We start from the raw sequence: 25,112 nt of genomic DNA on the forward strand, positions 1-25,112 counted from the left end.
ATATGTATTTTTTGTTGTACATATTAATAACAACAATTTCTGTTTTCTTTTACAGTATCTGCAACCAGATTTCTTTGAGGTGGAATTTCTTGAGAGTGACAAAATTTTAAATAACAAATTTGCTTCTCCCACGCCGACACAGCGGGTAAAATCAACGTATTCTCATCACATCATAACGTTTTCACATGGTGAGTTTTTCATGCTACATAAACGGCTAACTTGAAAGAAGTGACAAAAAGTGAAAACATTCTTGCAAGAAATCGTTCAAATTGAATTCGAACAATTTACACAAACGAGCCACACAAGTTGTTCTATTGGAACATTTATGTCAAAAGAATATATCTATTATTAGGTGGAATGTATTTTTTTAGTGGTTCTTCATATTATTATTTTTGATATTGCATTGTGGGATATTATTTTAATTTGTTGGTAGATTATACTTAATAAATATGTTGAAATATTTAAACTTTTCGAATATTTAACTGCGGATATGTATGAAAATTCTGTTCGACGAAAGGATTGATAGTGTAAATGTCTATAAAATTGCCGCTGAAAATACATGTTGAAACGAGAAATTTCATATGACATTTTGCTGTACGAAACAAATATTTTCTTGTGCGATGCAGAAACTCTGGTAATTTTTTGTGTAACTGCACAGAAAATGCTGTTGGGCACACTGAAATATTTTCCTAACTTTCTGTCGAGCATTAATGTGAGTTTTTACTCTAATCTTTGAATTTGCAGAGTTTTTATAAGATAAATAATTATTAATAATACAGTTTAGTGTTTTCGTGTTAATTGTTAAAGGGAATATTGTGAATTTGCTATTTAATTATAAATCTAAAGTATTTTGATGTAATTAAAAGAAGTGGGAATTTATACGCATACCAAGTAAAGAAATTGCGAAAAAATAAGAATAGATTGAAGTATAAATGACAAGAAGTGGAAGGTAAAATATAAAGAACAAGCGCAAAGTCGTCAGAAAGAAGAAGACGGAACGAGCATATTCGTGAAACGAACTAGTGACGAGTGTTGTTTAGTAATATTTGTTAAAAAAAAGTGTCAATGTGGTGCGGAATGCTCCGGCCACCGTAAGTTAATTCTTTTGATTTATTGTCTTATAATAAAAAGTTAAGAATAAAAATATTGTTTTTATTTTTTTGTACAGATTTTAATTCTTTTGATTGCAACGAGGTTAACAAAACAATTACCACCCATGTTTACTACAGAATAAAATTCTAACGTCCAAATTAAAAAGCAAAAGGAAAATAAAATCATATTTGAAAGCCGCATTGTCCGGCAGTAATGCTACATAACAATATAATATAAAACAAAAGTTTTTATTTAAAAATTAGTGTCACGGCACATATTCTTCCTCGGATTCTTACAAGTCGATGTGACGACGGATATGATTAATAAAAAGGACTTCATTTTATGGTTTAAGGAACTTGAGAGTTATAAGAGGATCGATACAATGTGCACTCTGCTCAACATGTGTTTACCATTTGAGTTGCGCTTTTTGGGCACATGTTTGGAGGAATTAGGTCGTCGAGACTCCCAAGAGTTGCGTGGCATGGAGTTACGAGTAAACAATCCTACTGACTTGGCATCTGATATGATTGCTTGCCAAAAGGGTGAACCCACTGATAGGAAAATACGTCGTATGATGGCCTTATACTTAGCATTAATGCGTGCTTTTAATCGTTCATGTGTAGCTGATATATTTCGTACATTGGATTCATGGGGCGAGCGCGATTTCCTTGGTATGACTGACTTAGACACCTTGCAAGAATTACTGCTTGTATACATGATGGCGGCGAATCATCCAGTATTCTCATTTGAACAGCATATGAGATGTATTGAGATTTTTGAACGCATCAAAGAAAATAAATTAGTTGCTGATCCAATGCCAACAATGAATGCACAGCAACAACAACAACAAGCGCATATCGAACATTCGGTTTCTCATGGTCCGCATCAGCCAGACATGCGACAACATTTACCACCAACTCACCAGGAAATGTTACAACAACATGCATTACATGCTATGCATATAAGTGGCCAACATCCACAATTGTTGACTGCGCCACCACCAATACAAGTGCTGCCACAGGGCACTATTCCTATGAATTTCCCCCAAGCTCATTTGACAAAGGTTAGAATTAATTATTTATACACAATATTATTTTTCGTTTAAAACGAATTGCAATTGCAAAGATTACAAAAAAATTTGGAAAAAGTAACTCGTATATCATACGTTGTACGAGTACATCATATTTTCTTCAATATCTATCTGTTTATTATTTTGTATTAATATTTTGAATATTTCAATTAAAGACAATCCCAAGCGATGGGAATATGCAACATCAGATCACAGTTGATGGAATACCTCATATGATTGCATCAAATATCTCCATTCCAGCAGAACCAACAATTATATCACATCCAAATGCAGCTTGGACTTACCGGCCATATCCACCACCAGCTGCAACAATTGAGGTTCATATAGACTAACACATTTAGTGTTTCCAATTAAATAGATATAAATTAAAATTATTTTATAGCATCCGCCACAATCATCCTCACCACTGTTAAGTCAACAATCATCACCGTCAAGTAGTCGTACTACAAGCCCTAATCGTACGCCAAATACAAATATTATGCAGCAAGGCATGCAAACACAACAGCAACAAGTGAGAAATATGCAGCAAAGAATGAATAATTCAATGAAAAACGTCCGTCGTCCTTCGTCCGAGACCACTCCACCGCCTATTAATCAACAACAGCAGCAGCAACAGCAGCAGCAACATCAGCAAATGATGTCAAGTGATATTATCTTGCCTCAAAATATGAAACACATTGACGATGTAAGTTATTAACAAAATTTTCGAAATTCAAAAATTTAATTTTATATTTTATTTACACATAATTGACTGTGAATTAAAATATTATTTTTATATTTGATTTGACAAAACGTTTAAAGAAATTTATTTTATAAACGGATTATTAGTTTATAACTGACCTGGGCAGTACGATGCAGCCGTTTTAATATTAGTCTAGTAGTAGGAAAATACTTCATTTGCTTCAAAGAAGTTCAATAATAAAATAAAATATAATTTGAAATAAAATTGCAGATTACATATATATAACAGTTTAATTAGATTTGTTTTAAAGAATAAGACAGTTCGTGTGTCATATAAAGGATAAACTTGGGTCTGTGGAGGAATATTAAACAATTATATTTCTTATTATAATATTATAATAATTTACATTTGTATAATTGTAACATAATATTTCATTTATTAACAGAATAAAATAGTTTGTAATTCCAAAATTATCTATATAACACTTAAAAAACCACTTGGATTTAATTCCAAGAATATCGAAAGTATATATATATATATGTATTCTGAGAGAAAATGTGTTTTATGATTGTTATCTTTTCAATTCCTTGATTTGAATCATCAATAGTAAGATATGCAATGTTGGAATTAATTGTGGAATGAGATTCATATATATAAAAGCAAGTTCTTCTGAATTTGTTAGTATCTTTAAAAATTACTATTTAAGTGTATATAAACTTTTATTGACATAAACTCGGATTTTGAAAATTTATACAACTTCAGTCTAAATCTCAACTAAATTAATTGTTATGCTACTTTTAATAATTGCTATGTATTTATACAAGCATTTTACATAAATATGGCGAGTTGATTTCTTTAAAAATCTATTTCAATTTAACGAATCTAGTTAAAAAGTATATATAAACCATACGCGATCGTTAAAAATATAATACTTTCGTATAGTGACGCACTTTCAACTGGTTCTCTGATATTATGGCATATGTTTTTCTCTGTACTTTGTACTTTACAAATGTTTTTTGTATTTTTTTCAAAGATATCTAAAACCACATGTCCAATGGGTACAATAGCTGATAACTGAATATATGTATCATTTTCTAGTACTTATATGAATAAAAACATATTGTGATATTATATGCCAATACTTACTATATTTCCTTTACTAAACATATGTGTTCGTTGGAAATACAGACAATAAGTTCACATAAAAACTACAATTTTAGAAAACAGTCTTAATAAATAAAAAAACAATCGGATTTGTCAAAACATTTCAAAATGTTGAAAAGGTTTCATGTTTATAATGTCGGGGTTGTATATTTTCAGACCCTAATTGTTTTTGTTGTTGTAGTCCGCAAGGATCTATAAAGTAGATAATACGAAAGGAATTACAAAGACATATACATGTGTCAGGATATAGATAGGTGATGGTGGGTAGAGTCCTACTTATCATAAATGGATAATAGATAGTCGACCGTTGTAATTGTAGTTTTCGTTCATATATTTTTAATATTAAGAGAAGTCTTGTGATTATATATACTATCATATAATAATATGATATATTCATAATAGTATCATAAAACTCATTTGTTAAGAATTCAATTCTGTTATAATTATAAATAAAATGTGTTAATTTCTTTATTATATGTCCGGAAAAGGGACAGTATAAGTTCAAATTCACTTATGAGACATAACACCAATTAAAGAATATATACAGAATATATATAATATATTGTGATGGTCATAATTTTAATCATTTTTAGTTGAATCTAAAGCAGTTGACAAACGCAAATACATAAAAAATATAAGTTTATTTCAATTTAATTTAAGTTTAAGTTTAATTTTGTATTCAGTTAGTAAGTTTTAAGTTGTTCATTTATTTCTTGTTTTAAAAGCTGAATATTTGACACGTTATATATGGTTTGTTTTAAAAATAATTGATTTATTTGAATTTGAATGGCAACTTTTTTGTCCTTAAGAGATTATGTTTTAATCAAAATTTAATGTTATGTATCGACAAATTCTCCTTATGCCTTTTACAGTACTGTTCATCAATGAAACGTTATAACACCTATAAATTGCGTAGCTTCTGCTCCATTCAGGTATGACTTTCTGATACTATGTATGTGAATTAATATATTTTTCTACTTCAATTTTCATTTAAACACTTTAATAACTATTGAATTGATGCCATAAGGTATGCAATATTTATGAATAATAAATGATTAGCTTTAAGGGACGAATAGCTTTTTTAATATTCTATAGGTTTCCTCCCTATATGTTCAAAATTAATTGAAAAATATTTATTGCATACTATCGTGTCTGGCACATATCAATAGTTGTAAAAGTTTTTGATTTTCTCCTATATATTCCTATACACTACTTATGTTATTTAATTAAAATAATGTTCTTATAAAATGGTTTAGTTAGGGTCAGAGAGAATTTATAGTGATTTGTATAAGTCCTAATAAATATTAGTTATGATTATTTCAAATTAACAAATACAATCAAGTATAAACAATCAATAATAAATAATAAAGAAAGTAAACTTATAACTGTATTTGAATAAAAATTAGTTAGTAAATTAACTAACTAATTTGTCGCAAATAAACTTAATATTAATAGTTGTCTGCTGAGATCAAATTAAACAAAATATTAGATCACAGATATATTTATTTTCATCTACAAGACATGGATTACAAAGAGTTTTAATTAATGATTTGATTTTTGAAGTGAAATAGAACACATTGAAATCGTGACACTGCCAATTATGTGCCATTAAGGTTTAAATGTGCTATAAATAAAAGTCAATTTCATTGGTAATAAAACAAGACGACCAGTGCATCTGGTTTATTTGGGTATGTAACATCCACATAAAAAATAATCCTCTCATAGAAATTGTATGATCACACCATCGCATACGTTATTGTGTGTGGAAATCTGTGTTGAAAATGGCGAGCGTCACTTGGTCATCTAAAAAGTTGAGTGGATTTAGGAACCTGCTTGATCGCACTCAGTATCCTGTGTTGTGTCGCCATGCTAAAACTAGAATTATCACATTTCAAAGCTATTTAATTGCTGACCCAAAAAACCCATAATGCCCTGCATTAACTATAATCATTTGGCGTTATATATAACCAAAAAAAAATATATTGGTATGGCAAAATAAACTAAATATTTATTGTCATTGGATGAAATGGTTCCCAGAAAAGAGTTTCTCAACATAAAAATCAACCCTGCCGCTAAAAGGTACTCAAAAAGCGTGTCTCTTTTTAAGATTTTGAGAAGGGATTTTGACAATAAGAACAAGAAATAATGGTTAAAATTATGAAAGGCTAGTAGCGTAGAAGTTACACCATTGCTAAGAATTGTTAATCAATAACAAAATTCTATAAAACTACTTGCTCGTCTGATGTTTGTCATAAAATGATTTAAGAGTTGTGATATACCGATCTTCCATCTTCGAAATGCTGGTAGAAGATATTGAAATCGATATACCATAATGTTATACAAAAATTTACTTAATTAAAATAGTATTATGGTAAGTTGCAGACATGTAATTAATGCTTTGTGTATGTTGGGATTGTGAGAGTATCATCTTCCATTATACATTACTACTGTTTGCTTGCGATTAAAGCGAGATATTAGATAAAAATTAATTCAAGTTGAGAGTTTGTCTTGCATTATGACAATGCTAAGTCAAACCTATCGTTAGTGATTTGCAAAAAGAAGACATCTTGACTGGAAAGATTTGATATTTTCATCGCATAGTATGTACTAACATTCCACTAATAAAACCAATAATCACAATTATATATTACGATTTCTGTCGTACCCTCTTGTCAGTGTAATAGTGGTCAAATTCTTCAAACTAGATGTTCAACATTTATCACAAAAATTTTTGGTGATATATCATACGTGATACTATGATCAAGTAATTTTAGTATCCTTAAGGATTTTACCTTAAAGTCGATTTAAAAATGTGTTTACTATTTTTATCATTCCGAAAATAGATATTTTAATCTCCGGCCATGAAATGTATTTCAAGGTACAGTTCAATTTAAGTAATATCTATAGTATTTCCATTATTATTAGATAGTTCTGATTTTATGTTGCTTTTTTTTTGCCGTGATGTAAAATAAAGGTCTTGTGTCAGTACCCAAGAATGCAGTAAATTTGAAATCGTATATTTTACTTCCTAGAATGGTTCTTGCCCAGGGACGCTAGCCTCCTATTGCGATAGTATATTTGTATCTTTCAACAAATATGCAGCTGACGAGAAAATGGTAAAATATCTTTATAAGTTATACCAAAAATATTATCATTATCGACATTTTTATTATTATGATTATCGCAAACAGTTCTAGTTAATTTGGAGTCTATTTGTCGTTCATGTGTTATATAGGAAAGATTCACTTGAATGAATTTAACTGGATATTTTTGTTCAAAGAAAATAATATTCTGATCGATTGATCTGACAACACCCAAATTTTTTTTTGTTAACTTAACGTATTAGTTTTTAATGAAATTAAAAAACATATTCCAAGTATGTCATAGATATGCAGCACAAAAGATCAATCAAGGTCGCAGTGCTCCGCTCCGTTGGGAGCTAGTACTCCGTTTATTCCTATGTCACAGATATTTGCAAAAAGTAGTAATTGTACAGGTAATGAGTATCTAAATGTCTTTGGCAGTATCAATTGTGAAGCGTTCGTGACTTACTACCTATTACAATATTTTTCTATTCAAAAGAAACTCATTTATTTTATTATTTAAAATAACTTCATTATCTTCTAATATTCTTTGCTTTCCTTTTAAAATAATATTTTTTATCTCGAATTTTTTGAATCGGTGAAAATGTTAGTTTTCTATATAAAGTTGTTGGACTCAAAATATTTTAGGTTGCATTTTTTAAAAAAATACATCACTTTCCGAATGAAAATTATTTGTTTCCGAACAAATTGGAACTCTCTTGTGTAACATATCGACACTATTTTAAAAACCTTTTTTTTTAAATAAACTTAGGTAGATGTTAACCTAAAAATTTTGAATGACTAAGATATTTTGAAGAAAATATTTTTTTAATTGTAAAATTTAGTCTCTGTTTTTAAAAATAGAAAAACTCTTCACCACAACACCAACTACCTAAAGCTGTACGGGTGTAAAAGTTTCTCCACATGGACCCATGCTAGTTTCAATTTTCATCTGATAAAGTTGCTTCACGCTAATCTCAGCTACGTTCAATCATTCTCACTAATTCTCTATTTATTATCTTTATCCAAATTCCTCTTATTCCATTTACTTAAGAATTGTCATCCTTATATATACTTGGTTTTAAGGTTTCAATGGGTTACTACTACAGCAACCTACAGCTGTCGTTTGTTTTCATTAGATTAAGAGTTCTTATTTCACTTGTGCTAGCTAAGTGAAGTTCTTGAGCTTGAGTAAAATAAGATCTCTCAATGGTTAAGTAGATGTTAAAATGAAAAAAATTGTGTTCTTACAGATCCCAAAACGTTTTTCGTTTTATTCCTAAAATCTGAAATTGTCGTACAGAAAATTTAAAAATACATTATCGTTGCTTGAGTATTGATTTTTATGAAGTGTGTGGCATTAGTTATTCCTAAATTTTTTGTTTATTTATCTAGAACAACTTTTATTTTTATTTTTTTATGTTTGTCTTATACTTTTGCATACTATATTCAATATATTATATTTGCAGGGTGTAAATAGTGACAATTCTGGAAACCAATTGCAGAATCTAATAAGAAACGGATTTACTAGGGCTGCACATCATCCAAGACTTAAGGCTGGTAACTTTATTGCACCTCATCCACAACCGCCCACTAATCAACATTTCCACGCAATATCATCGGGAAATTACGCTTTGCCATATGCCATACAAAATATGGCGATTTCTGAAACTACTGTTCTAGAAGAAAATGTTTTAGGAAAAAGCGGAGGAAGCGATTCTGGAAGTTCAATTGGTTCGTCGGGTGAAGTTTCGCCACCAATTACTCCAACTCTTATGTCGAATCAAACCAACCGCCCTGATCAACAACAACAACAGCAACAGCAACAACAACAACCCCAGCAGAAGCATCATCAGCAACAGGTAAATTTTCCAAAACAATTAACACTTTCGCGGCATAATGGTCGACCGGACAAAATATTGCCGGCTAGCGGTGTTGGTAGCAGTACTGGCACAACAGTTATCTATGCACCAACGAATGCGATTACACATACCCACCAACAGCAACAGCAGTCGCAATCTATATTTGGTTCAGATATTATATTAGGACCAGGAGGTAATAGCAGTTCTGCAAATGTCATGCAAAGCTCGTTAACAAATAATAATAATGCAGCTGGTGCCAGTATTGTCCCTTCAAGTACCAACCCGCCATCAAGTAATAATAACATGGTCGCAAATGCTGTATTGATTAGTTCGCCATCAGCAGTTGGTGGTGGCATTATAGGTAATGCCATAACAACTAATTCTGGTATTATATTACAGTCGCATCAACAGCAATTTAACGCTTCGTATCCTTATCATGCAGCGGCTGCGGCTGTAGCAGCACAACATATATCAGGTCGTCCACCGCTCATTACACATAATCCAGGTATGGCACCACATGGTACTTTCCGTTTACCGAGCTTTCAAATACCCAACGGTGAATTGTTGTACCCAGCCTACCATCCCACTGGCATTACATTTCTCTCAAGTGGAGGTCCACCGGGCGCACCGACAGTGGCATTACGTCCCGCGAATCCAGGTTCCGTTTCAACAAATACACCGCCCCAATTACAGCCGCAACAACAACCACCTCCACCAACATTACAACCGACCGGCACTAATACAGCAATGTTGGCTCCTTCGCCCTATACTGCTCTTACAATAGGAATTAATAAGCCTGTATCGTGCTACAATTGCGGCTCACAAACTCACAATGGTCGCGACTGCCAAGAAGCATCCATGGACGATGTTACGCGAAGTGCTAATTATAAGCTGGACTATTCAATATCCGTATCCACCTCGAACGTCTCACCTACAACAACTGCCAACGCATCAACATCAACTATAGGTGGTGCAAGCGGCAGCAATAGCCGTGACGTTGCGTCTGATACATTACAGCTCACACATCATCAAAAACAACACGCAATGGAATCAATACCTACTGCTACAGTTTCCACTTCCACATCGACAACATCACTTAATCAACAACAAACGCAGCAGTCAGCAACGACGGCAGGAATTAACACAAAGTAAGCATAGTTTTAAAAAGTGGCATATGAAACAACAAAGATAATAGATTATTAAACTTAAGTGTTAGTATTTAAATTGTAGTTTACGGATTAATATAATTTAATGATCAAGTAACGATATTGTTAAGGTAGACTGGTGAATTATAAAATTCCGATGAGATTGATATATGTTCTTAGGTGCAAAGATTGTGTGTATGCGTTGTAGCTTGCAACTTTGAATGAACAATTATACACGAAAAAGAAAGAGATTTAATATTAGAGATTTAATTAATAATAGTAGGCAATAAAAATGAAAATAAATTGATTGATAAATAAGCGGAAATCAAATTTCACGCCTCTTCTAATGTAAGTTACAATATTCAAAAATATAAGAAATTGTAAAAACTTAATCATAAATATAACTTAAATATAATAACTAAACAAAATAAATAATAACTACCATAAAGACGTAAAACATGCAAGCGGTCAATACATATATTGTTATTTTTGATAGCCCGTCCAAGGATTGGTGACAATCCAAAGCGGGCTGCAGTAACAACTCTCCTATATGTATGTACTTGTTATATATTAAAAAAATCGGATATTGTAATAAAGTTCTTATTGCAATTTTTTTATACTATTGTAAGATTGCATTTTATTTTGTTAACTTTTATTTGAAATCGCGGAAACGACGTCAAGTGCAATATGGCAAAAAAAATCAACGAATTTTGCCTAAAAGAATGAACTACATCTTTAATTTTTTTAGTTTTCTTTTTGGTGTATTGTTATTAATAAATTTATATTTTTGTAATTTTTGTAATTTTTTATATTTTTTTTGTTTTTTTTTTATTTTTTATTTTAATTTTTTTTTATTTATTTTTTATTTTTTTTTATTTATTTTTTATTTTTTTTTATTTATTTTTTATTTTTTTTTATTTATTTTTTATTTTTTTTTATTTTTTTTTATTTTTTTTTATTTTTTTATATTTTTTTATATTTTTGTTTATATTTTTTTATGTTTTTTTTTGTTTTCTTTTTCGTGTATTGTTATTAATTATTTTTGTGTTTTATTTCAATGTTTTTTTTTTCTTGAAATGTATACCTTTAGTAGTTGATTTAATTTAATTTCATTTTCATTCATTTGCTTTCTCTTTATCAAGAATTTGAGGAGCACAATGGTGCTTGAACAGTTCGAGTATACTCGAATTCGAACTTAAAATAATCAAAAATCCTCGGAATATATTTGAGCTACATAAACAGTAAGTCTAGTTTACTCGGCGTCTATATTGACTAAAATTTTTATGTTCGAACGTATACGTATTTAATTTCGAAGTTTATCTGGGGGAAAAAAAATCTTGTTCTTTCGAACAAAAGAAAATTGGCTCTTTCGGGCTATGACTAAAATGCATATTATACAGAATATCACATCAGTTTGTCAATTTCATGTTCTTGCTATTACTTTTGCAATTTTTTGTTGTGCCTAAATTTTACAGGAAATATATAGATACATACATATAACTAGTGTAGACCAGTCTAGCCAGTGTAGACGCAGGTTTATGTTTTATTCTCTTTTCGCTTTGTTTCACACAAATACGTATAACAACGAATCTTCTAGTACCATATATGGTGTTAGAGCATTTTCGAACATCAATATGTTAGAATTTCGAACTCCTCCAAAAATATTTGAAGTACATAATATTTATAGTTCTCATCACATAATGTGGAAAGTGAGATATGGCGGATATTTAAAAATTCATATATATTTATAATATATATATATTTTATTTGCATATTTTGTACACGGTCTAATTGGTCAATTATATCTATTATTAATTATATTTTTATGAAAATAAAAAAAAATTAGTTTTTATTTCGAAATATATTTTACTAAAATTTAATTTAACTGTACTTAAATTGGTTATTTAACACTTAAATTATTAAAAAGACTCAGAGGGTCTTGCATAAAGCTACAGGTCTCTGATCGACCATAGGAAAAATATTTAATATATAATTAATAAATTTTATAATAAAATTTTCGCTTCCATTATTTGTTCATTTATTTTTAATTTTAACTTTAATTTTAATTTTGTCTTTAATACATTTAATTTTAATTTTGTTTTTAATACATTTAATTTTAATTAATTGTAATTTCTGAATTTATGTTTTGCTTTTGAGTTAATAAAATTAAATCTTAAAAATGTGAAGTATTGAAAGAGACACCAAAGTGTTTGTCTTTTTTGGTTTTTTTTATTTTGGATTTATGTTTACATATATTTAAATACGTAATTTCTTTTTGTTTATTATTGTACACTGAAGATGGTTGACGAAGTATACCGAAATATCTGTAATACACGTAATTTTTTATAAAAATTAATATACAATTAAATATTTAACACAAATTTATAAGCGTAATTTTTATTAAAAAAAACATTTTTATTTTTTATGTGTTATATTAACGATCTAAGCCCAGTAATAGTTAAAAAAAAAACGTATTAAATTATTAATGCGTAATACTCACTAAGTTTTTGTTAATTTTTTTAATATATTAAAGAAAAAAAAATTTAGTAAGTATTACTTAATAACAATTTGAGTGTTAAGTAACCGCCCTTAAACCCGGCAAAATTAAATTTTAAATAAGAAAAAAATTAAAAAATATGAACCATTACACAACTTTTTAAATAGGTCAAAAAAATAGTTATTTGCTGATATAGTCTATATTCGAAAGATTCTAATATAATATAAAAATATATCAATACCGTGTACAAAACACATACACTTTTTTTAGACATTAAAACAATAAATTATTTAAGTTTACATAATAAAAACATAAATTATATGTTTATTTATTTATTTTTATATTCTTATTTTAATTTTTATTTGTGTATTTATTTATTTTTATTTGCTTTTATATTTATTTAATTTTATTTGCTTATATATTTATTTATTTTTATTTGTTTCTACATTTATTTATTTTATATATATGATTATATATTAAATATATGATTATATATTATATATATGATTATATATTATATATATATGTCAAAAATAAAGAGTGGCAGTCTGGTTGCGAACGTCGACGAGTAAGGTTGTGCGAGCGCTACACACTGATATTAGTATTATTTTGTATACTTTCTATTACACTCTTTTCATATCAATATACATTTATCAAAACTAATATAAGCCGTGTTACTTTTGACAAATAATTATATATTATATATATGATTATATATTATATATATAATTATATATTATATATATGATTATATATTATATATATGATTACATATTATATATATGATTATATATTATATATATAATTATATATATTATATATATAGGATTATATATTCATTTATTTATTTTTATTTTTTTATATTTGTTTATTTATATATATAAATCTTTTTTGTTTTTGAGCATTGTAAGCCTAGTCAGTGTAAGATTTAGTCAGCTAACATCTCTGGTACTACGTCTGTCTATAAATATGGAAACTAGTCTCTCAGTTTTCGAGTTAATCGAATCAAACTGTGCATGGACTAATTGTGAGACAAGGCAGCTTTAGTCAATAAATGAACAGAAATTGGTTGACTATATTATAAAGCCCCCTTTCAAACTAACTGCCGAAAATGCGTTTATAATTTCAAATATGTATGTGAATTGGACTTCAAATCATCAAACAAAAAAAAAAACGAAAAAAAAACAAATTTCAATATAAAGCTTAAAACATTTTGTAGGTTAATATTAGATAATTGACTTGTAATATAACTATCTGTAGTGAAGATTATTAAAGCTTTGTCCAAGCAAATAGCTTACTTTTTTTTTTGATTTTTAGAAAAAAAAAATATCTAATTTACTAGAAATTTTTCAAATTAATGGTATAATATATATATATATATATATATATATATTATTAAGTACATAATTGTATGATTGCTATGTAATATATTATATTTTCTATTTAATGTATGATAAATACATGTTTTAGATTTATTTTGTAAAAATATGTTACGAAGATGCGATTTCAAATATTTTATATGAATATTAAAACTTATATATAGTGTATAAATATGTATGTTAAATAATATTTTCTTTGTACACTACACATTATTATTTAAATTAATTGAAGAAAAATTGTTTGTTTTTGTGAAAATTTTTTTTACACTATTTTAAATATGATATAATTTTATATTGATTAATAAATTCTTTAGTTAGTAATTTATTTTTTTTTTACCTTAATTATTTTTTCACTTACTTGCTTCACCACTTTTTTGTTATATACATTTTTTACAATGCGTTTGCGTAGACCACCACTGCAAAATTGATTCACCAACAACGTTTAGTGTTGCGTGTAGTGTTTCGTAGATTTATTCTACACGGAGCATTGTGGTGAATTGTCGTGATATTATTAACCGATTGATTAAGTTTATCTCTAGTGTTATACCTTTTGACACGTTAAAGGTTCTTTAGAACTAACTCTCCTTTTTAAAAGATATTGATTTCAATATTATATCAGTACGATCAGAATTAGCAATCTAATTACAATGATACAGAGTTTTAGTTTTTTTTTAAATTAATTTTTGAGAATAAGCAGTCGCTATTTTGCATAATTTCTTCTTTTCTCATATTAAAGGCAGGACATTATGAGAAATTATATTATACAGACATATGACATATAGTCATATGACGAATATCACGTCATCACGGCAATTTCATGCTCTTTTTGGTCATGACTAGAAGGCAGATGGTTGTATCACAATTCTCAATTTCCTGTCTTTATACTATTTTGGTACATTTTTTTCGTGCCTAAATCTAAAAGGTGATTTTTTCTGTGTGGATATGTGTTTACACATTCACAAAAAAATACAAATATTTAAAATGCTAACATCTATTACGAAGCAGTACTGTTTATACCAATGTGACGAGGCACAGAAAATCTTGTCACCGTGACCAAATTTAAATCATTCTTATTTTATAATTTGCATTAAAAACAACAACTAAAACATTGACGTGACTATGCCTCTCTGTATAGTAAGGACTTAAGAATAATTAATTATTGTTTTTTTTAAATCAATCAAATATTAACTATCTTAATCTTGGCGAAAAACGCACGATGTCATAGCTCTTGAGCGATTGTCAAATACTTTATTTCCCGTGCCGATGACAACCAAAAAGAGTAATCGTAATAGCATCCAACAGTTATGTTAAGTTCCATCCGTTTAACTTTTGTGATTGTGAGATACATGAGGACCATGTACCTCATTTTCACAGACTTTTAGATTATTTTAAGTAGTGCACATCAAAGAGAGTCAAGTTGCATACTTTTTTCACCACTCAAACTTCATACCTAGGTCAGCGAGCGCTTTGAGTCGCTCGTGCGTACCGGGCTTTAAACGTGAACAAAATAAAAATACTCTACCAAACATCTTAGTTCCAAAACAATTACACATCATTAATTTTACTTCTTCGTCAAATGATATATTAAATTTTTGTAATATTTTTATTATCAAAAAAATGTATATTTTCGACTGATTCATTGATTTTGCATTTAGTTTTGTTGTTACTAAAAAGTATCTACTTTGGGCTTTGATGTTTGCGGCTCCCTTTTTCAGATATTACAGTGTGAGATTCATACGTGTATACATTTATGTGTATACAGTCATTTATACATTCAGTATCTAATATTGCCTTACCATAACTCTTTTGGTAGTGTTGAGCTCCGCGTGTTGTCTTGATAGATATTAAATGACTGACACTAGGACGAACACCTAATCACGTCCTTTTGGTAATGTTGAGCTCTGCGTGGTTGTCTGAATATATAATAAATGACTGGCTCTTGGGCGTAGATCCAACCAAGTACTTTTGGTAGTGTTGAACTCCGCGTGGTTGTATAGATACAATATAAATGACTGGCTCTAGGAAGTAGATTCGACCGTTTCTGGAATAGAATCTATTTTTTTTTTGTTTTTAATATTTTCAATGCTACCAATTGCCATTTGTTTTATGCTTTTGTTGTTGTTATTGTCGCCCGAGAAGATCTGTTCGTATAGTTAGGAGGATTTGTCTGTTAGGAGTGTTGAGCGGTTCTCATTACAGTTCATGAGTGACTCTGGGACTTAGCCCTGGCTGCTTCTGAAACCGTTCTATGCTATTCGGATTCTTTGCTAATCAGCTCACATTGTGAAACCATATATAAACTTTTATACTTTTATGGTTTATTGGAGGTGAATGCATCATTAAGTTATTTGTTTGCCGCTATATTGCACTATTGGACATACATTAAAAATAAAAAATTCGTATATAAATGCGAATATATGCATAAAATTTATATATATAGGTATATATATATATATGAATATTTGTAGTAAACATATTTTTATTATAATATTTATGTCTGCATAAAATAATTATACATATTTATGTGGGTATGCATGCACATTTAAATGTAATTAAATTTGAATGTTTACGTTGTATATGTTTGTATGTACGTAGATACATGTATATATATTTATATGAGTATGTATGTAGGTACATATCAGAGAACTGCAATGAGTACTCAACACTCGAATCATTGGCTCTGTTTTATTTATACGCATTCTTTCTTTTACATATATTCGACTCCATCTGATTTATACACACAGCTGACAGCACTCATACTCACTGATACTCATAATTACCGACATTCAACATAAAAGTGATGCAAAAATCTTGGGCCCATCTCCTGGTCGATCTGAATGACCTGTCGTCCTGCAACATTAGGGAACTAGCCAGATTCATAGAACTGTCAGGTTGTTTTACTTTCACCTAATGGGGGAGTCGCTATCTTTTTCGGCGTTGGTCAAATACTGATCACCTTGTCTATGTACGAACCAGCGTTATTCCTGTGATACCACAATGGGCCATAATTTGAGCTCAAGTGGGCTTTCTTGGTACAAAAGACCGCCACTCCAACTTACCTACTTACAGTGCAAATAATTTGCTATTAAAACAGCCTCTAACTTAATGCACACATACTATATAATGCTAACAACAACAACGCACACCAAAAACTTCAAACTAAACACACGCAAATTTTTTGCTTAGCAAACAACAGCGCTCACAAAATTTTTACGAATGCTACTAGTCATCCAGTCATTCATTTTCGATGAGTATATTCATACTCACCTAAGTATATGCTATGATTCATGAATCATTTGTCATTTATGGTACTCTACTTAGAAATGTGTGCGCATTCTCGTGAAGCTGATTCATTAGCACCGATATTCGTTAATGAATATACTTATGAATCATATCTGTAGCGAATGCGAATTCATATAAGTAGTGTATGAGAAAAACATTTATAGGCATTTATATTGGGTTTTTTATGAGTATACTCTGAGTGTTAAAATTATGACTTGTTGCAGTTCTCTTGTACGTGTACGTGTATATGTATATTTTGTTTTGTTTTAAGAGTTGTTCATAGAATAATGGATCTAATAGTGTCGGATGTACTTTAATTTAAAATCGAATTTGTAGATTAAATGAAATGTAATGTAATTAAATTTTTATTTATTTATTTTTTTTTTTTTGCTAAATTTTCTGTTTAATCATGTTTAATCCCGTTTATTTAGGAAAAAGTATAGATATCCTAAGAGTTCATCGCATAAAAAGAAATATAATTCCAATCAAATGAAGAAAGAATTAAGTTACGTTACTAAATTAAATGGAATAAATGGAACACTTAATTTAATTACAAATAATAATAATAATAAATAACAATATATTGGTATTATAAGCTATGGAATGTTTATGTAATTATAGTTAGGTCCTTCTTTATGTGATGACAAAACTTATTTGTAATTTGTAATATCAAAAAATAAGCAGCAAGATAGAAAAAAATTTTTTAGAAAATATTATATTGTTATTAGAATATTAAGAATGAAAAAATTGTCTATTCTCAATAAATTAGAAAGAAACATGTGCATATACTATTACTACTTAAATTAATTCTTAATCAAAGAAAAAAACACGAGTATGAATATGAATATGTATGCTATTTTGAAACAGATATTTTAAAATCATAATGAAACAAACAATCAAACAAATTGGATATAAAGTATATATTGTTATATTGACATTATTAATAAGACATGCATATGTAAGTATGTAAGTACCGAGCAACTATTTTAGTTACATTTTAAAATATAACAGACATATGTATGTATTATACCCACGTAATATCCAAAGGCTTATTATTACGAATGCATAATGTGTATATATATATATATGTAATAATAATAATCTTAATATATGCATTAACACACTCAAACAAAAGCGGTTTGTATATATATATATATATATATATATATGTATATGTATATATATATATATTGGTACATAACACTTGCATACAATAAAATTAAAAATATTTTAATATTTAAATTAGCAATGCTAAAAACGTCGTAAATTGCAATTTCAATTAAAATTTCTTTAAATTGTGAAATAATAATATGATATGATTTTTGTGAATAACTAATACAAGTTTTTGATGTATACATTTTGAAAATATAATATTAATAACTATAAAGACAATTGCCATTTATTATTTATAAGACCTTCATTCAATTAAAATAAGTATTAACTGTCTGTCTGTATGAATATATAAAAAGAAGGCATAAGCGAACGATATAACCAAATAAAAATCTGTTTAAGATATTTTTATGTATTGTTATGGAAATAAAAAAAGAAAAAAAAACACGAAACTAATCAAATAAAAAAAATATTTTACTTTTATCTATTACGTTACATAAAAATATATTATTGCAGATATGCATACATATTAATATATATATAAATATATATTTATATGTATTATATTTATATATATACATAAAATATATTTATATGTAATAATATAAATTTATTATATATAAAATTTTAATATATTATATATATATATATTTTATATTATATATATATATATTTTATATTATATATATATATATTTTATATTATATACATATATATTTTATATTATATATATATATAGTATATATATATATATATATATATTTATAGGTATACATACATATAATACATTATATACATATAATATATATATATAAATGTGTATACAGATATACAAAAATATAAGACGTATATATATAAATATGTATTTGTAAAAATGGGTATAGCACCATATATGCAGGAAAGAACTATATATTTTATTAGTAAAAACAAGCTTTGTGAAATTGTTTGTACATTATTATTATTGTTTTTTTGTTTTAAATTCATTTACAAAATATTTAATGTAAAATATCTTTAAGTTGTTCATATTATAAAGAAAAACTTTTTTGTATTTAATTTTAATATATTCGACTAATAATTGTTATAAATTCATGTTGTTGATCCCATCTGACCAACTCTTCTCACTCTCTTTCCCTTTGTCTTTCTCTCTCTCTCTCTCTCACTGTGACGCGTTCTTATTTTTTGTATAGGTTAATATATAAATTGTATTTATAAAAAAAAATTTATTATTAAATATTGTTCATATATAAGCAAGAGAAAACTTTACTGAAATTTGTTTTATATTTTATTATTGAATTGCTATATATACACAAAATAAGTTAAAAAAATATACATAAATATATGAAATTTAAAGTGTAAATAGAATTATAAATTTAAAAGATCTATAGTTAAGTAAACTAATCAGAAATTAATCATTAAACGTGTACTAAGTTTTATTGAAATATAATTGTTTCTTAAACTCCTGTAAACTAAAATAAAAATTACAAAAAAAAATTACAGAAATACAAATTGTTCACATTTTTTAGTGAATATTTAGTACATGGGTTAAAGACATTCTATATCACAATTGTAGATATATTATTATATGAGATATATTATTTATAGTAGAGGTCTAATATAACGAAAGTCTAATTTGACAGCAATAAAGTGCTGTCACTGACTATTTTATATATATAACGAATGCACGAATTCGTTATTGCAGTTGTAGTCATATTATATATGAGATATATTATTTATAGTAGAGGTCAAGTATATGAATACCCAATAATTCCTTTAACTATATTAACATACTAAAAACAAGTTTGAAAGGGAGCTTTTCGCTAAAATAACACCTAAAATGTCCCATAAAATGGTTTCATACAATAGACTACCGAAAATAATAGCTGCGCTTCAGGAAACAATGATCTGCTCAACGATACACTATAACAAAACTGCGAACGAGAGAATGAACTAGTTCATATTCTGATCCAATGTGGAATATGTGTGTAAAATAAAGTGGTAATGTCGGTGGTAAAGCGACGTTTTCATATGATATGTTGTATAATGGCTTGCAGACTTAAGTCCCCGTGTCAGTGTCAATATCTCATTTTGCATTGAAAGTTAAAACAATTTATGACTATAACTACCCGTAAGCGCAAAAGGAACAACTAAGACAAATATGCTTTGCCAATTACATTCATTTTACAATCAGCACCGTTTCAGGAAAAATTATCTAGATAATTGTTTTCAGAAGAGCAGCTAATGTAGATTACACCGCAGTCTAAACAAGACCTACAAAAGACAGCAAAAAACTAATCTAGAACTTCAAAAAACAAAAAAAAATGTAAGTTTATTTTTGAAATATAAAGAGAACTACTGACAGCTATCTACCTTTGTTTAAAGGTATCTACCTTTGTTTAAAGGTTTTTTTTGAAATGCTAAGATGCATTCCATTTTTGGAATGAATGTAAGCCTTATGGAATGCTCTCTCACAAGCGTTAACACTAACCTAGTAAGAGAGTATCGACCAATGTTAAGTACTTGCAATGTTAGTACTAAGCCAATGAGGCTTACTTTTCTTTTAGACGTTCAGCGTGAATGTGTTGATACCTTAATGTTTTTGTTCGACTCAACAATTGGACTATGTAAAAAATTATTCTTTAAATTGGACATGAACTTTATATACTAACATTATATATCATTATACTATATTTTTTTTATTATTATTAGAGGTTAGAATGCACTGCGACCAGAAGAGATCTATTGTGCATCTTATACTATATAAATACAATATATTTATTGCCTTTGTAGCTAGTTCGGCTAAGTTGAAGTGACTGCCTTATGGACCAAAGCGCCCTTGAGCACAAGTAATGGCCCGTTGTGATACCACGAACGTTTGGTAGCGCACTACAGACGCTTTGTAGTTCACTACGAACGCTTGGTTGCTCACTACTGGTGGTTTTTAACTCAGATTGGTAGCTTACCATGGGCGATTGGTAGCTTACCACGGACGCTTGATATCTAGTACTTTTAAATACCTTTTTAAATGTTATATTGTATTTAAATATAATAAAAAAAAATATATATATTCATCCATTTTAGCTTTTAACACGTCGAAAAAATTTTTATGCTTTATTATAAATATATATACATTAAGACCGAAAAGTTTTCGGAAATTCTCATTTAAAATTCGCGCGCTGTATATTTTTCGATATTTTAAGTTTATGTAGTTTGGCAGCACTGTCCTTAATTACTATGCCAAAAATGAGCGCGATCTGTCAGACAGTTCGTTTACGGCAGCTGTTGAAACCAGTTCACCTCAGTAGGGCGTTGCGAAAAAAACAATGGAAAAAAATATTGAACAAAGAGTTTGCATCAAATTTTGTGTTTCGAACGAAATTTCGTGTGCAGAATCGTTGCGAATGCTACAAAAGGCTTATGGGGAATCAGTTTTATCGAAAACTCAAGTTTATGAGTGGTACAAAGCCTTCCAGGACGGTCGTACGACCGTCGAAGACATTTCGCAACGCACTACTGAGGTGAACTGGTTTCAACAGCTGCCGTAAACGAACTGTCTGACAGATCGAGCTCATTTTTGGCATAGTAATTAAGGACAGTGCTGCCAAACTACATAAACTTAAAATATCGAAAAATATACAGCGCGCGAATTTTAAATGAGAATTTCCGAAAACTTTTCAGTCTTAATGTATATGTATATAGTTTGTTTTCGGTAATGACATCTAATAAGAAACCGAGGCTGTTGATTTTACTTAGTTATTGCACCTAATGTGGATAACAATAAGCTTTTAAAAATATAATAAATAAACCAACTGCAATACATAAATATATATAATTAAAACTGTTTTTAAAAAAATGTCTAATCTGCTTACAGTTCTTGACTATGCTAAATAATATAGATCTTAATGGTCTTCCTTTCGATTATATATATTATTTTGTACCGTCTGTGAATAAAAGTATTCAATGATGATTTAAAGCAGTTGGTGTTATAATTTTTGGTAGTGGACTTATTTCCTGAACCTTACCAGTCATACTGGTGTGACTTTACCAGTTACATTTTCTATAAACCATCCTGCGTAAGCGAAGTATATGGATGCAATTGTTAAGCACAATTGACTTTATGTCTCAAAGACCTTATGCGCATTAGAAATAGTTTTTGTAATACAGTGATCAACACTAATCACGTGACATGGTTTGATCGATATTTAAAAAGAAAGATGTGCAAATACCTCGTATACATATGATACCAACTGATAGAATAAATTGATCGGATAAAATATACAGATATACAAATTTTATAGAGATAAAAAAAAACTAGATTTATATATCTATATATATGAATAGTTATATAGATATATTATATATATTCATATATACATCTTTATTGCTCTCTTTTTATCTTTTTATCTAAAAAAATCTAATTATAATTTATATTGATAATAATTTTATCAATTTTATTAAAATTGATAAATAATAATGAATTGATATTTAATAATTTTAATAAAATTAATATCGCATCTATATATCTATAAACATTAAGTAAATGAAAGTAATATCTAGAGTAGTAAAACGATATTTATCGATAAATATTTAAGATATTCATTTAATATATCCTTTACTCTGACCGTGATAATGATTGGTGTACGATCAGAAATATATTATTTATGCCAATCTATAAGTACATATGATACAAAAATCAACATATAGCTATTATTCATTTATTATTATTTCATTTATTTTAAAAGATAATGTACTTAATGATTATAAATAAATCAGTTTGCAGAAATCTATATACATATATATATATATATATATATATATATTTACAAGCTATATCTTTCTGAATAAAAAGTTAATATATTTTTATAATCTACATTTAAGGAAACAAAACAAGAAGCATTTACTTTCAAGAAAACATCGAGAAATAGTGAATGAGCCAAAACATAGAGGTAATTCATATTTTTAATGATAATATCCAAAAGTCTTCTTTTGTAAAGCAGACAAAGAAATTTTTACTCTATCCGTTTCATTACTCTATAAAATAAATCGACATATCTATTTACCATCTAGGCACGACCAATTAAAATGAGACAAGAACTGGTATTCTCCAGCGACTTATCTGAAATTCTTTACTTTCTGGAAATGATGGCCGAGTTGTCAATATTTTCAATTTCTAAAATAAAAGTCTCTGAGGATTTTAAAAGGTGATTTTTGATTTTTTATTATGTTTTAATAAAATGCTGGATATGTTTTCGGTATTATCTTTATTGGATATGATTTCCCCAATATTGCATTGAAAATAATTTAAAATTTAAAAATGATGATCGTTTATTGGATTTTAGAAACACCGAGACACATTCATCGTGGATTTAACACTATGTACTATTCTTAATGTTTCTTCGATCTGTTGACTGATAACTCGTTGGAATAAGCTGTATTTTTAATTTTTAAAGATTAAGTAAATAAATTTGTATTAATTAATTAATAAAGAGATTTTATTAAAAACAATAAAAAGGGATAGCAGTGGTTTTTTTTTGCGAAATTTATTTAGTAAGTAAACGCATATACATACATATTCACTTATATATATATATATATTTATATATATATATATATATATGTATATATATATGTATATATATATGTATATATATATAGATATAGATATAAATTCATTTATTTTCGAAAGTTCTTTTGTAGAACGGTACATATTTTTTTCAAACAATTTCATTCATTTGTCGATATGACCTGCCTCGAAATGCACACGGACAGACAACACTTAATCCATTCGTCTTGTTATGTGGGCTAATAATATGTATGTATATATGATATTCCCGGTCTTTAACATTTTCACTACATAACAAATATATTAATAAAAGTTATATATACCTTTTATTCGCCTAAAGTTAATAACATTTTTTAAATACTACATTACCTAGTGTGATTCAATAAATTGAGAGTAGGAAGAATTATAGTTAAGTACCCTACTAAACCCAACACACGTGTCATTTTTAAGGACTATAGTAACTGCAATAAATGTTGTTAATATCCTCAGAAATAGTAACACTGAAAATATAACAAGTTTTCTTAACTATAAGGATATATCTACGAGTAGAATTTTTTAATGGAACTGTATTCCTTTGGTTGGTTTTCCATAACCTACGTTGTGCAGTTAATGAAAGCGAAAGTATTCAAAAACTATATAATATTTTGCGTACCTGCTATCCTCAGACACAGACGGAATTAGGGTAACTTATATAAATAGGTGTTTTAAATTGGTAATGCCGAAACTATTGACAAAGACAATCTATATAAATTGTCTGAAATGTTTTCTATACACATCTATATTTATAAAATTGTTAAATTGATTTTTGTTGATTTAAAAATGTATAAGCAATAGACATGCAAAATGGGTTGTTATGCCCCTAATTTAGTTTTATAGGTTAGGTACGTAAGTGTTTAGCATAGTAATGTGAAGCACTTGGGAAAATAATTCTAAATTTTATAGCTATATAGATATATTTTTTTTTTGTTTGTATCCAAAATCAAAAAAATACTACATTTGGTCATTTTTAAATAAATGATCAATTATCATAAAATTTTTTTGTAATATTTTTGTTTATGTTGAGCCTTTTCCGAGTTAGTGAATCTGGGCACTTTTACTCTATGATGGCTGGGGGGTTTCTAAACAGTCCCACCCATCTCACTGACTTATTTGAGTATTCCTCAAAC

At 28.0% G+C, this 25,112-nt stretch overlaps 1 protein-coding gene across 4 annotated transcripts; it reads left to right on the plus strand.

Moving 5' to 3' along the window:
* Positions 1–663: 663 nt before the first annotated feature.
* LOC119687430 (myb-like protein AA) lies at positions 664–23,809 on the plus strand. 4 transcript variants are annotated; one of them, XM_038101740.1, is made up of 8 exons: positions 690–1,091; positions 1,169–2,155; positions 2,338–2,499; positions 2,565–2,867; positions 8,581–10,121; positions 23,262–23,329; positions 23,451–23,584; positions 23,723–23,809. In XM_038101740.1, the coding sequence occupies exons 2-7, from the start codon at positions 1,409–1,411 to the stop codon at positions 23,462–23,464; spliced, it is 2,835 nt and encodes a 944-aa protein (XP_037957668.1). In that variant the 5' UTR covers positions 690–1,091; positions 1,169–1,408; the 3' UTR covers positions 23,465–23,584; positions 23,723–23,809. The 4 variants fall into 4 exon arrangements, with proteins under 4 accessions (XP_037957667.1, XP_037957668.1, XP_037957669.1 ...); XM_038101741.1 differs by lacking the exons at positions 23,262–23,329; positions 23,451–23,584; positions 23,723–23,809 and adding an exon at positions 17,708–17,964 and having other exon boundaries at positions 8,581–8,973; positions 9,373–10,121; XM_038101739.1 differs by lacking the exons at positions 23,262–23,329; positions 23,451–23,584; positions 23,723–23,809 and adding an exon at positions 17,708–17,970 and having other exon boundaries at positions 664–712.
* Positions 23,810–25,112: the final 1,303 nt, after the last annotated feature.

This window comes from Teleopsis dalmanni, chromosome X, assembly GCF_002237135.1.
Source record: "Teleopsis dalmanni isolate 2A chromosome X, ASM223713v2, whole genome shotgun sequence".
Lineage (NCBI taxonomy): Eukaryota > Metazoa > Arthropoda > Insecta > Diptera > Diopsidae > Teleopsis > Teleopsis dalmanni.